This window comes from Zophobas morio, unplaced genomic scaffold, assembly GCF_036711695.1.
Source record: "Zophobas morio isolate AGI-343-1 ecotype UQ-CSIRO unplaced genomic scaffold, CSIRO_AGI_Zmor_V1 ptg000023l, whole genome shotgun sequence".
NCBI lineage: Eukaryota > Metazoa > Arthropoda > Insecta > Coleoptera > Tenebrionidae > Zophobas > Zophobas morio.
Window position 1 is genome coordinate 7,434,564 of NW_026972128.1, and position 14,791 is coordinate 7,449,354.

The 14,791-nt window shown below is 28.2% G+C and overlaps 2 protein-coding genes across 2 annotated transcripts in view; one reads left to right on the forward strand and one right to left on the reverse strand.

Moving 5' to 3' along the window:
- Window positions 1-7,677, forward strand: part of LOC135134100 (RYamide neuropeptides) — a 48,593-nt gene extending 40,916 nt beyond the window's left edge. The window contains exon 5 of the mRNA XM_064062705.1: window positions 7,442-7,677. Within this exon, the coding sequence (XP_063918775.1) occupies window positions 7,442-7,484 (43 nt within the window). The 3' untranslated portion in view covers window positions 7,485-7,677. The remainder of the gene's footprint in view (window positions 1-7,441) is intronic.
- Window positions 1-14,791, reverse strand: part of LOC135134095 (nucleoside diphosphate kinase 7) — a 116,369-nt gene that overhangs the window by 70,478 nt on the left and 31,100 nt on the right. The gene's annotated exons all lie outside the window — the stretch shown is intronic.

Consider the following 14,791-nt stretch of genomic DNA (forward strand, 5'->3'; position numbering starts at 1 on the left):
AGGAACGTCAAACACAAGATGAAACGGTTTTCTACGTTCCAACAATTCCGCCCGTATTGTCTCTGCATTTGTTGATTAAAATGTGAGGAGTAAGATACGTGAATTATGAATGAAATTTAAGTGTAAATATTGTTAATGATTCTTCTTGTGGAATTTTCTCATTTAAATTAATGAAGAATTTGTTTGCAAAAATTGTACGTTTGTGTTAGAACAATATCAAATGTTATTGGTGAAATGTGTAGTTAATCATGTCGTCAATGAAATGCAAATTAAGGGTTTGCTTTCGGTCACCATTTGTGTGTATCTTACTCTGTTGATTAGTAAGGCTACAAAAGCGTAATAGCCGACAGGAGTAATCATTTCAACAGAAAAGCCCTATTTATTTTCTCTTTTCTCCTGATATACGCATAACGATAGCAAAATTTCAACAAAGCGAGAATTAAAAGAAAATAACGAAAAAATGCACAGCGGTCCAACAGGATTAATTATAAACTTCATTCTCAACTAATTGCTGCTAAAATTCCTTGACGACATTATGTTATCAACGAAGTTTTTAAATGAGTTTAGTTTCGTTAATGTATTTTTTACTTTATAACCGCTGTGTACGTAAATAAGTTAAACGCAAATCTTTAAGGTCTGCCTGTAAAAAATTATTCGCTTACACACGCCGTCGCTCCAGAAATTTTAACAAGTTTTCACTTTGTTATACTTTAATACCATTTTCAGTCTCTTTTTTTACTTTTTCTTTTCAGCTAAAGCACTTCGGAAATGAGTGACTATCAAAAAATATTCCAGCACCGCTGTTACAGTTGCCGATTGTTCGCTTTGATGTTGAAACATTTACAGATTTAAAAATTTATTTTTTCGCGAAAACAACCAAAGGCGTAAAGTGGCCTCTTCATCACACACATGACATGAACAATGAGCAGATTTCTTTCAATGGGCACGGCCCACTTAATGTCAAGAGCACGTATTTCATGTTTAATGGCCCTTTGGTATTTGAATTCTTCGGCCGGATAAATATGCACGGACGTAAATAATCGTGATAAACAGGATGCTATTAACGCACCAGTAAGTTTATTTACAAATTAACACAATGAATTTACCTTATTCATGAACGGAAAAATTAGCAATATGTATTTTTAAATTTAAATTCCTATTTATGATTTTATGAATACCATAGTCGTTTTTAATGTACTGCACACTCTCTTTAAACTTTAAATATTACTAAGTTTAGTCATTAATTCGACAAGTCTCCTTTATTTATAATTTACAAGTAATTTAAATTTATCATGTACTTTGCAAAATAAGTTGCTATTTGAGAATAATTATTTGATGGCGCTTGATATAATAATTTTTTCCTTTTTTCTATGAAAAAGTGATATTAATATAGATGTATTCTACATCAAACTGTAGCTTTTTTCAAGTTCTGAAAACAGTTCAATCAACTGAAAAAATGTGACAGAGCAATATGGTAAAAAACGCACCATTATCTTCTGTTTTTCCTCTTTTTTGTACGTTAAAGATAACAGAATCATCTGAAGTCCCTCACAGTGACAAAAATCAAAATATATCATAAATTGATTAAAAATACGTCCAATGATTTTAACATGAATATTAGTGGAAAATTATATTAGCGTGCTCTACTGATTTTTCTAATTTATGACAACAAATTCAGTTCTATTCAAGTCGTCGGGAAACTGGTAGATTTGGAGTTACATGATTGTTAATATTTCTAGTCTAACTATTTTGCTATTATGTACTTCAAATTCATTGTAATATTTTTAATGTATATTTTGCGTTTAACACGTATCAACAGCTAAGATTACTACTAATCTGAGAAAGGAAATGTTTTGAAGGTTTTGAAGAAAAATGTTTGCTGCTCCGGTGGGAACCGAACCACACATCTCCCACTTGCCTGGCGGGTGTCTTGACCACTAGGTCACAGAGCGGCTTATTTTTCTTTGCTTACCAATCTATTATTGTGCTCCACAGTTTAATAAAAGCCATAGGTTCAATAACTTGAAATTTCCATGTCAGAATTATATGAAATAAATATTTAAACCATAATCACAGTAGGTACATTTTTAGCGATCTATTTTTTGCGAATACTATGTCTAGAACAATTTTGATCAACAATTTACCATGTTTCTGATTACCTTAAAACGTCTGTAAGATTCCAGAGCATTCGGTTGTGAAATTTCAAATTTAAATACTAAAATAATGTTATACAATTTTAAGTTTTTTTTCCAAAAATCTGGATCTCTAGGGTAAGAACTTATTATTATCATTAACTCAACACGGATTTATAGACCACAAATACAGGTGTATGTTATTCTATAAAATTTAAATAACAATTATTTGGCAAAATTTTGTGATGAGGTCATTAATTTCTTAGGAGAGGATAAACGCGTAAATTTTGGTTAGGCTTTTACCATGCTTACGATAACCTTAAAACGTTTTCAATAATTCAGAACATACGGTTTTGTAGTCAGATACATATGTGGAAAAGAACTAATACGTAATAAATTATTATGTGAAGTAAATAAAGAAAAACATGAAAATAAGAAACAAAAAAAAAAAGCGGGAGAAGAGACAAAAACGTTTTACGTGTTGATTTTTATACAGTTTATTCCGAAGTTTCGTCCTGTGTTATTTTCAAATTGTCAATATTTGTAATTTTAAAAAATCGAAAAATCAAAGAATTGAAAAAGCCAAAAATTGAAATATCGAAAGATTAAAAAATCCGAAAACTGAAAAGTTCCTACATTTTTTTTTATTATTTAAATGTTTAATATCATATCAACCACGAATGGTTACTAGCGAGAGTCGAAAACTTGAAAAATTTAAAAATTTTAAAAATCGTAAGTCGAAAAATGTGAAATTTTTGAAAATCGAAAAATTGAAAAACCAGAAATACAGAAGAACTGAAAAATATAAAAATTGAGAAGTCGAAAAACCTAAAACTTGAAAAACTGAAAAATTAAAATATCGAAAAATTGAAAAATTATAAAACTGAAATTATGAAAAATTGGGCAATCGAAAAATTATCGAAACGTAGAAAAATTCAAAAACTGAAACATCGAGAAATTAAAACCTCAAATGGTCGAAAAATCGAAAATTGGACAAACTAAAAATTGAAAAAGGCCCAAATCAAAAAATCTAAGTCAAAAATAAAAGAAGTGAAAATTTAAAATTAAAAACGTCTATAAAACGAAAAATTAAAAAATCGAAAACTGAAAAATTTTGAAAATCGAAAATTTGAAAAAACTAAAACCAGGAAGGCGAAAAATCGAAAAATCGAGAAATCGATACATCAAAAAATGGAAAATGAAAAATTCAAAAATCTAGAATTTCAAAACTGAAAAATCGAAACATCTAAAAATTGAAATTTAAAATTAAATAGTAATTACGAAGTAAAATTGAAAAATTTTAAAACTTGAACTTTAAAAATCGAAAAATTGAAAAATAGAAACGGTAAATACTCGAGAAATGGGAAAGTCGAAAAATCGAAAAGTTAAGAATTTTGAAAAACGAAAAATTGAAAAATCTAAATTCAGGAAGTCAAAAAATCGAAAGATCGAGAGATCGAAACATCGAAAAATCGAAAAATTCAATAATTCAGAATATAAAAAACAAAAAATTGAAAAATCGGAAAATTGAAGAATCGAAAAACTGAAAAATTGCAAAATGACGAAAAATCGAAAAATTCAAAAAGTGAAACATCGAGGAAACGAAACATCAAAATAACAGGCCAAAATCGAAAAGTTAAAAACTGAAAAATTTAAAATTAAATAGTAATTAAAAAGTAAAACTGAAAAATTTAAATCAAATAAAAAGAAAAGTTGAAAAAACGAAGTAGGAATTGAAATATCCCAAAACGGAAACATTGAAAAATCGAGAAATCGAAAAGTCAAAAATTTTGAAAAACGAAAAATTGAAAAATCTAAATTCAGGAAGCCAAGAAATCAAAAGATCGAGAGATCGAAGCATCAAAAACACGAAAAATTAAAAATTTCAAAAATCTAAAATTTAAAAACTGAAAAGTCAAAAAATCAAAAAGCCGAGAAATCGGGAAATCAAAAATTCAGATTTAAAAAATCGAAAAATTGAAACATCGAAACATCTAAAAATTGGAGAATTGAAACATCGAAAAATTCAAAAAGTGAAACATCGAGGAAACGAAACATCAAAATAACAGTCCAAAATCGAAAAGTTAAAAACTGAAAATTTTTAAATTAAATAGTAATTAAAAAGTAAAACTGAAAAATTTAAATCAAATAAAAAGAAAAGTTGAAAAAACGAAGTAGGAATTGAAATATCCCAAAACGGAAACATTGAAAAATCGAGAAATCGAAGTCAAAAATTTTGAAAAACAAAAAATTGAAAAATCTAAATTCAGGAAGTCAAAAAATCGAAAGATCGAGATATGGAAACATCAAAAAATCGAAAAATTCAAAAATTCAAAAATCTAAAATTTAAAAACAGAAAAGTCAAAAAATCGAAAAGCCGAAAAAATCGGGAATTCAGTAATTTAGAATTTAAAAAACAAAAAATTGAAAAATCGGAAAATTGAAGAATCGAAAAACTGAAAAATTGCAAAATGACGAAAAATTGGGAAATTGAAAAATTGAAAAATCGAAATGGTAAAAACTCGAAAAATCGGAAAGTCGGAAAAAAAAGATAAATTGAGAAATCGAAATAGGTATTGAAATATCCCAAAACGGAAACATTGAAAAATCGAGAAATCGAAAAATCGAAAAGTCAAAAATTTTGAAAAACGAAAAATTGAAATATCTAAATTCAGGAAGTCAAAAAATCGAAAGATCGAGAGATCGAAACATCAAAAAATCGAAAATTTCAAAAATTCAAAAATCTAAAATTTAAAAACCGGAAAGTCAAAAAATCGGGAATTCAATAATTCAGAACTTAAAAAACGAAAAATTGAAAAATCAGAAAATTGAAGAATCGAAAAACTGAAAAATTGCAAAACTGAAATGACGAAAAATTGGGAAATTGAAATATTGAAAAATAGAAACATCGAAAATATCAAAAACTAAAACAAAAAAAAAGAACCATCAAAATTGTAGGTCAAAATCGAAAAATTAAAAACGGAAAAATTTAAAATTAAAAAGTAAAATTGAAAAATTGAAATTGGAGAACTCGAAAAATTAAAAAACTTGTCATTTTAAAATCGAAAAATTGAAAAATCGAAAAAGTAAAAACTCGAGAAATCGGAAAGTCAGAATTATCTGAAATATTTAAACCATAATCGCAGTCAGGACAAACGTATGTACATTTTTAGCGATATATTTGTTTGCGATACTCTCTCTAAAACAAGGTTGTTTCATATACGAACAGGATTTTTTATTATTAGAATTTTGATCAACAATTTACCATGTTTTTGATTACCTTAAAACGTTTATAAGATTCCAGAGCATTCGGTTTTGCAATTTCTAAGTTAAATAATAAAATGTGCTACGCAGTTTTGCTTTTTATGTCAAGGGTAAAAACTGAAGACAGACTCATAAACCACAACCATAGGAGTATAAATATCGTTATACAATTTTAAGTTTTTCCAAAAATCTGTATGTCGAGGGTAAGAACTCAACACGGATTCATAAACCACACGTGCACGTGTATATTATTCTATAAATTTAAATAACATTTATTCGGCAAAATTTTGTGAACAGGTCATCAATTTTTTAGGAGGAGATAAAGCATACATTTTGATTAACCTTTTATCATGCATACCATAACCTTAAAGCGTTTTCAAGAATTCAGAGCATTCGGTTTTGTATCGTTAAAAAAATCACTCGACTGTTTAAAGTATGATTTCAAAAAACTCTCGTTTTGAATTTAAAATTTTCTGTAACAAAACCAGGAAATTTGTATCCTTGTACACTTTATTATATCTACATCTTTACGGATTAAGGAAATTCACAGTGAGGAGGCGGAGCAGTCTAATACCCCTCACTGCTAATAAGTTGCATAGATACAAAGAAGAAAAATAAAAGAATAACTCTATAATTATAATACAACTATAATTTAAAAGAGACGAAAAAAGAAATATATATTTAAGCGAAATTTTGCATTAACAATAAAATAAATAACGAATTGATTAAGTTATCAAAAGTGTCTAATTTTTATCGCAAGGAATTTTACTTTTGCGTCCAATTTTGTTACTTGTTAATTTATCACATTAAGTACTTTATCAACGTAAACGAAAACAATCACAAAATATTTGCACAAATCTACTTTAAAAATGTTGGTAAAACGATATAAACAATTAAAAAAAGGTCGTTTATGCTTGCCAACAAATAAACCGTGTGGTAAATATTGGGTTTAAATAATTACACCAGACCTAAATGTCAATATAAAGTCATTCAGCACCTCGTGGATGTATGTTTTTTCATCGAATCCATATTTATTATGTGTTTGTCTACATTACACATTACTCTTTTGTATTGCTAAGTAATTAAATCACAGCATTTGAAAATTCGTGCAATTTACAAATAAAAACTCGCTTCAGATGTCCTCTTCCTATATTCCAGTAGATTTCTTGTTTAATTTCCGCTTACCGGTCCCCGATGACAGTATCCAAATAGGAGCGAAAACTCGCCCGCTTCGGTAAGAATTTTTCCAAGAAATATTCTGTGTCAATAATACATGTTTGCCTTCGCTTGAGAATCATTTTAAACAAAACGTGTTAAGAAATGTGAGAGATATTTTTTAAGAATTCGTCCATCAGTAGTCACCTGGCGCATCCACCATTTTTAGCGCAGTGCACTTAAATTTTAACAATACGTCGAATAAAAATTCAAAATGTAAGACCGTGCACTATTCACTTTATTTTCTCGGTAAATTCGATTGTCCTACGCGAGACTGTTGAATTTCCTATTCCGCATAACGCACAGTCTCCCAATTGAAAGTTTCTAAATTCAAGACAATAAGACGATCGTACGAAATATCGATATTTTATAAATAAAGATACATGAGGATGGAATACTGATAAATGACATTTCTTTTGAGAGTTCATATCAAACGCTATAAAACGCACGATTAAATTTAAGTTGTTTTCGCAACACATAAGGAAGAAAAATACCCCAAACAATCAAATAAAGAAATATGACGCGGCCGCAGACGTGCATGCAATTTTTCTAAATCCACGGCTTCAAATGAAAATATTGAAATTGAAAGCACGCGAGGGCAGCCTGTTTATTTCAGGATATCAACCAAGATTAAGTGCGTTCCTGTGGAGATGATGCGATTAGGTTCCCTCAAAGCTTATCCCATTGACATTTTGGCCTGAAACAAGCCGTGTAAAGTCGCTTTATGATTTTAGTGAGCCGTTATACGTGACGAACGCGGTGTCGCTCACATTCACTACTATTGTTAACAACGTATTAATGTATTAAAGCACGATTTTTTTTTGTTGCAGGAAAGGACATGAGAGTGAAGAATTCTCGACGACTTCTAACTGAATCGAAGATTGTACTTAAAATGTGATTAGATTTATTAATGTTACGTTATCTTATATTGTTAGACTGGGGCTCGCCTTAGGGCTGGGGGCGAGGCACAGTTGCTTCCGATTATTTTGTTACTAAAACTGTAAACTAAATAAGTGGATGTATTTCATGTGCAATAAACAATTATGTTCAAACTTTCTAGCACTAATATTCTTTTATTTTTTCGCACCTGAAATGAAATCGTATCCGTTTCCCAAAAATATTTACGTAAAGCAATGCGAAAAATACTGAAGTGACCGTAGTTGACCCCGAGTTGGAATAATTTTCCTAATTTTATCCTTCCGAGTTAGCATGGGTTAACCATGCCACAAGTTGGCAAGTATCATCAAAGACAATGGCTGCTCATATATTTGACAAATTGTTCGTGCACACTATCTTGTATCATGCTAGACTTCGCTTAATCTGCCTGATTTAGTTGAGGTTTGTGAACTCAAGTTATGTCAAGAGCTTTCTTTAATTTCATATGCATCAACTAACACCAACCGATTTTTTAAACACAATATAACAATTTTATAAATATACAGGACGAGCCAATAAGCGCCCCTCCATATCTCATTAATTACTAAAGATAGAAAGAGTCAAGCAACATAAACTAAAATTATTTTTTTAACGAAATGTTTATATTTATAATGATTGTGATACTAAAAAATCTGAATGGAACACTCTTTATATATGAACTCAACTAATACACGCAAGCAAATAAATGATACAATGACAAAGTTGAATAACCACAAAACTAGCGTACAGTTGGGATTAACAACAATGAAAACTGGCTACGTTATGAAGTGCGAATTGTCGTTATAAGTTTGAATGATCGATTCGCTTTGTCTATACTAAAATAATATTTATCTTCGTGTTATCAAAAGACAAAATAAATAAGGGCCCAGTACAATGGAAACAAAGTATCAACGTACGATGGAAAGAAAATAAGTAGGGTCTACTTACGATACAACTAATAAAACCCACCATTACATCGGCGAGTTATTTTATAATTTGTATAAATATTTCCTTTTGGAATAAAATACAAACAGCCCTTTGTTGAAAAATATTTCCAACAATTAATTACTATCGTTGCTGAACAATTCGTGGGTATATAGATACATAGGAGTATTAAATTGTACAAAGGTGTATTGTTGGTTGCATACACGATTTGAAAAACCACGCATTCGAAGTGGATTTTTTCACAGGGTATGTATAATAGCCACAAGTTGCAAATTAATTTAACAAATGACTAAAGCAAGTGTTAAAAGTTCATCGTCAATTCTAAGTAAACAGACAAGCCTAATTCTGTTATTTAAGTTTTTAACTCTCAATGGTTGTACCTAATAATTGAAACTTCCTGTGGTTCTGGTGTCTCAAAATTAAATCATAAACAAAAATTAAAAATTCTTTAACAATTAAATCTAATACTAATCTCAACCAGTTTTTATTTTTTATTTCTCCGGTAATACTGAGAATAAATAACATCAAACGATCATCAATGAAACAAAGGCTGGCTTTATTTTAAAGGGCTTGCGATTGACTTCGTAGCAATATGCGTTACATTATAAACATTAAAAATATTTGTAAACTTCACGACAAAATCTGGTTTGGGTGCCTCATTAAAATTTCTTGTGCGGGAAGTCTTTGAAAAAATACTCTTTAATACATCCAATGTATCGGATAAGCCGAGAATTATTCCCTAAAGTAATGAGAACGAAATATCGGACAAATTATGAAAACTAGACTTTAGAAACACGCTTTCAATTAAAGTTTTACTGTAGAAGTTGGTTCATAAAATATGCAGTGCTTGTTAGAAAATGTAGCAACCACGGTTTACAGAAAAGGTAAGCGCCGTCATTTTTCATAAAAATGGTATACAGAAAAATGGCATTTTGACGTTTTAGTTACTTTTTATTTTTGGAATAAATACCACTACAAAAAAAAAAAACAGATAACAAAAAATGTAACTGATTCGAATTTCAATCCTCTTAAAACAAACATTACAAAATTGGTCGAAGGTTAAACAGATTACGAACAGGAAAAAATGTTTTTCGAAAAATCGAAATATCCAAAAATCGAACAATCGAAAAAACAAAAAATCAAAGAATTGAAAAAGTCAAAAATTAAAACACAAAAAAATTAAAATATCAAAAAATTGAAGTTCCCACAATTGAAATGTTAAAGATTGAGAAATCGAAAAACTGAGATGTCAGGAAATCGAACATCAAAAATTCCTAAAATCAAAAATGTAAAATTTAAAAAAATCAACTTTCAAAAATTGAAACAGAAGTCGAAAAACCTAAAACTTGAAAAACTGAAAAATTAAAATATCAAAAAATTGCAGAATCAAAAAATTGAAAAATTCCTAAACTGAAATTACGAAAAATTGGGAACCGAAAAATTATCGAAACATCGAAAAATTGAAAAAAAAAACGAAATATCGAAAAATTCAAAAATTAAAACATCGAGAAATCCAAATATCAAAAGATCGAGAAATTGAAACATGAAAAATCGAAAAATTGAAAAACTCAAAACTCTAAAGTTTAAAAACCAAAAAATAAAAAAATCTAAAAGCGGAGAAATTGGAAAATCAAAAATTCAGCATGTAAAACATCAAAAAATTGAAAAATTTGAAAACTGGGAAATCGAAAAATTGAAACATCGAAAAATTCAAAACTGAAAAGTTTTAAATTAAAAACTAAAATTAACTAAAAAGTAAAATTGAAAAATTTAAATATCGAAAAACTGGAATAAGGGGAAATCGAAACAAGAAATCGAAAAATTTGGAAAAACGAAAAGGTAAAAACTCGAGAAATCGGAAAGTCAAAAAAAGAAAAATTGAAATATTAAAATATCCCAAAACTAAAGTATCACAAAGTTGGACATTAGAAGAAAAATTGAACAGAAAAATTTTAAAATCCCAGAACTGAAAGATCGAAAAATCGAGAAATCGAAAAGTAGAAAAATCGACATCGAAAAATCGAAAACTCAAAAATTTTGGAATTCGAAAAATTGAAAAGTCTAAAATCAGGAAGTCGAAAAATCGAAAGATCGAGAAACTGAATCAATAAATGGAATATTTGAAAAATTCAAAAATTGAAAAGTCAAAAGCTCTAAAAGCCGAGAAATTGGGAAATCGAAAATTCTGAGTTAAAAAAATTGAAAAATTGAAAAATCGGAAAATTGGAGAATCGAAAAACTGAAAAATCGAGAAATTGAAAAATTGCAAAACTGAAATAACGAAAAATTGGAAAATCGAAAAATTCAAAAATTGAAACATCGAGAAACCGAAACATCAAAATAATAGGTCAAAATCGAAAAATTCAAAACTGAACAATTTAAAATTAAAAAGTAATTAACTTGAAAGTAAAATTGAAGAATTTAAATATCGAAAAATTGAAGTACAGATGTAGAAACGGAAACAAAATCCGAAGAATCGGAAAGTCAAAAAAAAAAAGAAAAATTGAAAAATCGAAAAATCGAAAACTAAAAAAAACCGAAAGTCAAAATTAAAAATTCGAAAATTGAGAAGTCAAAAACTTGAAAAATTGAAGAATCGAAAACCTGAAAAATTGCAAAATTGAAATAACGAAAAATTGGGAAATAGAAAAATTGAAAGATCAGAACATGGAATAATTGAAAAATTCAAAAATCGAAAAGTCAAAAGCTCTAAAAGCCGAGAAATTAGGAAATCGAAAATTCTGAGTTAAAAAAATTGAAAAATCGGAAAATTGGAGAATCGAAAAACTGAAAAATCGAGAAATTGAAAAATTGCAAAACTGAAATAACGAAAAATTGGGATATCGAAAATTGAAAAATCAAAACATCGAAAAATTCAAAAACTGATAATTGAGAAAACGAAATATCAAAATAATAGGTCAAAATTAAGAAGTAATTAACTAAAAAGTAAAATTGAACAATTTAAATATCGAAAAATTGAAATACATATGTAGAAATCGAAACAAAATCCGAAGATTTTAAAAAACGAAAAGGTAAAAACTCCAGAAATCGGAAAGTTAAAAAAAAAGAAAAATTGAAAAATCGAAATATTGAAGTATTCCAAAACTGAAATATCAAAAAATTGAACAATGAAAGAAAAATTGAATAGAAACATTTAAAAATTCCAAAACTGAAAGATCGAAAAATCGAGAATTCGAAATCTAAAAAAAACGAAAGTCAAAATTACGAAAATCGAGAAATTGAATCTAAAAATGGAAAAATTGAAAAATTCGAAAATTGAGAAGTCAAAAACTCAAAAAATCGAAAAATTGAAAGATCAGAACATCTAAAAATTCAAAAATTGAAACATCAAACAATTCGAAAAGGTAAATTCAAAATAATGTCAAAATCGAAAAGTTGAAAACTGAAAAATTTAAAATTAAAAAGTGATTAATTAAAAAGTAAAATTGAAAAATTTAAATATCGAAAAACTTAGATATGAACAAATCGAAACAATAAATAGAAAAATTTGAAAACTTGAAATTTAAAAATCGAAAAATCAAAACGCGAGCAATTGGAAAGTCAAAAAAAAATGCAAAATCGAAATATTGAAATACCTATAAACCTGAAATAAAAAATGGGAAATTGGACGAAAATTGAAACATCGAACATAGAAAAATCGAATAGTCACAAATTTTGAAAATCGAAACATCAAAAAATTGAAAGATCGAAAAATTCAAAAAGTGAAACATCGAGGAAAGGAAACATCAAAATAACAGGCCAAAGTCGAAAAGTTAAAAACTGAAAAATTTAAAATTAAATAGTAATTAATTAAAAAGTAAAACTGAAAAATTTAAAATTAAAAAGTAATTAACTAAAAAGTGAAATTGAAAAATTTAAATATCGAAAAATAGAAATATGGAGAAATCGAAACAGTTGAAAAGGTCAAATCTCAAGAATCGGAAAGTCAAAAAAAAGAAAAATTGAAAAATGGTAATATTGAATAACTCAAAACTGAAATATCAAAAAATTGGACATCGAAAGAGAAATTGAATAGAAACATTTAAAAATCCCAAAGCTAAAAGATCGAAAAATCGAGAAATCGAAAACTAGAAAAATCGAAAGTCAAAAATTTTGAAAATCAAAAAATTGAAAAATCTAAAATCAGGAAGTTGAAAATTCCAAAAATCGAGAAATTGAATCCAGAAATAGAAAAATTCAAAAATTCAAAAATCGAAAAGTCAAAAACTCGGTAAAGTCGGAAAATTGAAGAATCGAAAAACTGAAAAATCGAGAAATTAAAAAATTGCAAAACTGAATTAACAGAAAATTGGGAGAGACAGTTGTAAGTGATTTTTGTTGTTCTTCCCGTTCTTTCTTTCCTTCCTTCCTTCCTTCTTTCTTCCTTTGTTTCTCCTGAAAAATCAGAAAATCTAAAAATTCAAAAACCAAAACAAAAAAGGTAAATTCAAAATCGAAAAGTTCGAAACTGAAAAATTTTAAATCAAAAAATAATTAATTAAAAAGTAAAGTTGAAAAGTTTGAAAACTTGAAAATTAAAAACCGGAAAATCGAAACGGGAGAGATCGGAAAGTCAAAAAAAATTGTAAAATCGAAATATTGAAATACCTCAAAACTGAAATAAAAAATTGGACGAAAAATTGACGAATACAAAAATTTAAAAACCCCATCGAACATCGAAAAAACGAAGTCACAAATTTTGAAAATCGAAACATCAAACAATTAAAAAATTGAAAAATTCAAAACTCGAAGTCAAAAATCAAAAAGCCGAGAAATCGGGAAATCAAAAATTCAGAATTTAAAAAATCGAAAAACTGAAAAATCGGAAAATTGGGAAATCGAACAACTGAAAAATCGAAACATCGAAAAATTCAACAAGTGAAACATTGAGAAAACGAAACATCAAAATAATAGGTCAAAATCGAAAAATTTAACATTGAAAAGCGATGAACTAAAAAATAAAATTGAAAAATTTAAATACCGAAAAATTGGAATACATATGGAGAAATCGAAACAAAAAATCCGAAAATTTGAGAAAAGGAAAAGGTAAAAACTCGAGAAATATTGAAATACTCTAAAACTGAAATATCAAAAAATTTCAAATGGGAGAAAAATTGACGAAAAGACAAATTGAAAATACAAAAATTGAAAAATCGAACAATTGAAAAATCGAAAATTGAAGAATTTACAAACTGAAAAGTCGAAACATTACAAAAGTCGAGAAATCTGGAAATGGGAAAATCAAAAAATCGATTAATCGAGAAATTGAGGAATCGAAAAATCGAAAAATCGTAAAACTGAAACAACAGAAAATTGATAAATCGAAAAATGAAAAAATCGAGAAATCGAAAATTTGAGGAATCGAGAAATTGAAAAATTCCGACACTGCATTATCGAAAAATTGGAATGTTAGTTGTTAATAATTAAATAAGATTTACTCAACAAAATTGTAAGATCAATTTCTGGAAAAAGGCATAAACGGATAAATTTTGATTAACGATTTACCATATTTGAGATAACCTTAATACGTTCGTAAGATTGTAAAATGTTATATAATTTTGATTTTCTTTCAAGTATCTGGATGCCTAAGGTAAGAAGTCAACACGTATTCATAAACCACAAATGGAAGAATACGTTATTTTATCAAATATAAATAACATTTACTACTGTAAAACTTTACTATCTACATGCTATTCTTAACATACCTACCTACAAAATTTGACTACAATTGGTTCGGTAGTTTCGCAGATTATCTATCTAATTAAAATCTGGACAGATGGCAGACTTGCAAACAGATGGACGAAAATGGAGACCTATTTTTTCGTGTTCTAAGGGTCATGTAAAGTCGCAAAAACATGAAAGAAGCTAATCGCCCGGTGGACTCAATTACAATACTTCCTTAGCGTAAGCCCAGGAAGTAAGAATTGCTAAAGGTTCTCTTTTTAAGTCACGCCCTCTGGCGGTTCTGCTGTTAACGCAAACCTCAACTATTTCTATTATCGAACGCAATGTAAATTTTCTCAAGTAGTCTCACTATCCCTCTATTCACGTTGGTAACAACTCAAACTCCAAAGCGCAAAGAAATACCATCCAATATCTGCTAAATAGAAAGTAATCTCATTTCCGGAAAAAACACATTGAAAAGAAGTATTTACTGGTCTATGATTGGATCTTGCGCTTATCGCCTTTGCAGATGAATGAAACAAATCAACATTTGTCAGTTTCTTTTAACAAGATGTCAGCTTAACGTTTTGTTCCGGCTGTAAATGTGATTGAAAGTCAAAGAACATTCAAATGGAAATTTAAACTACAATTTATCT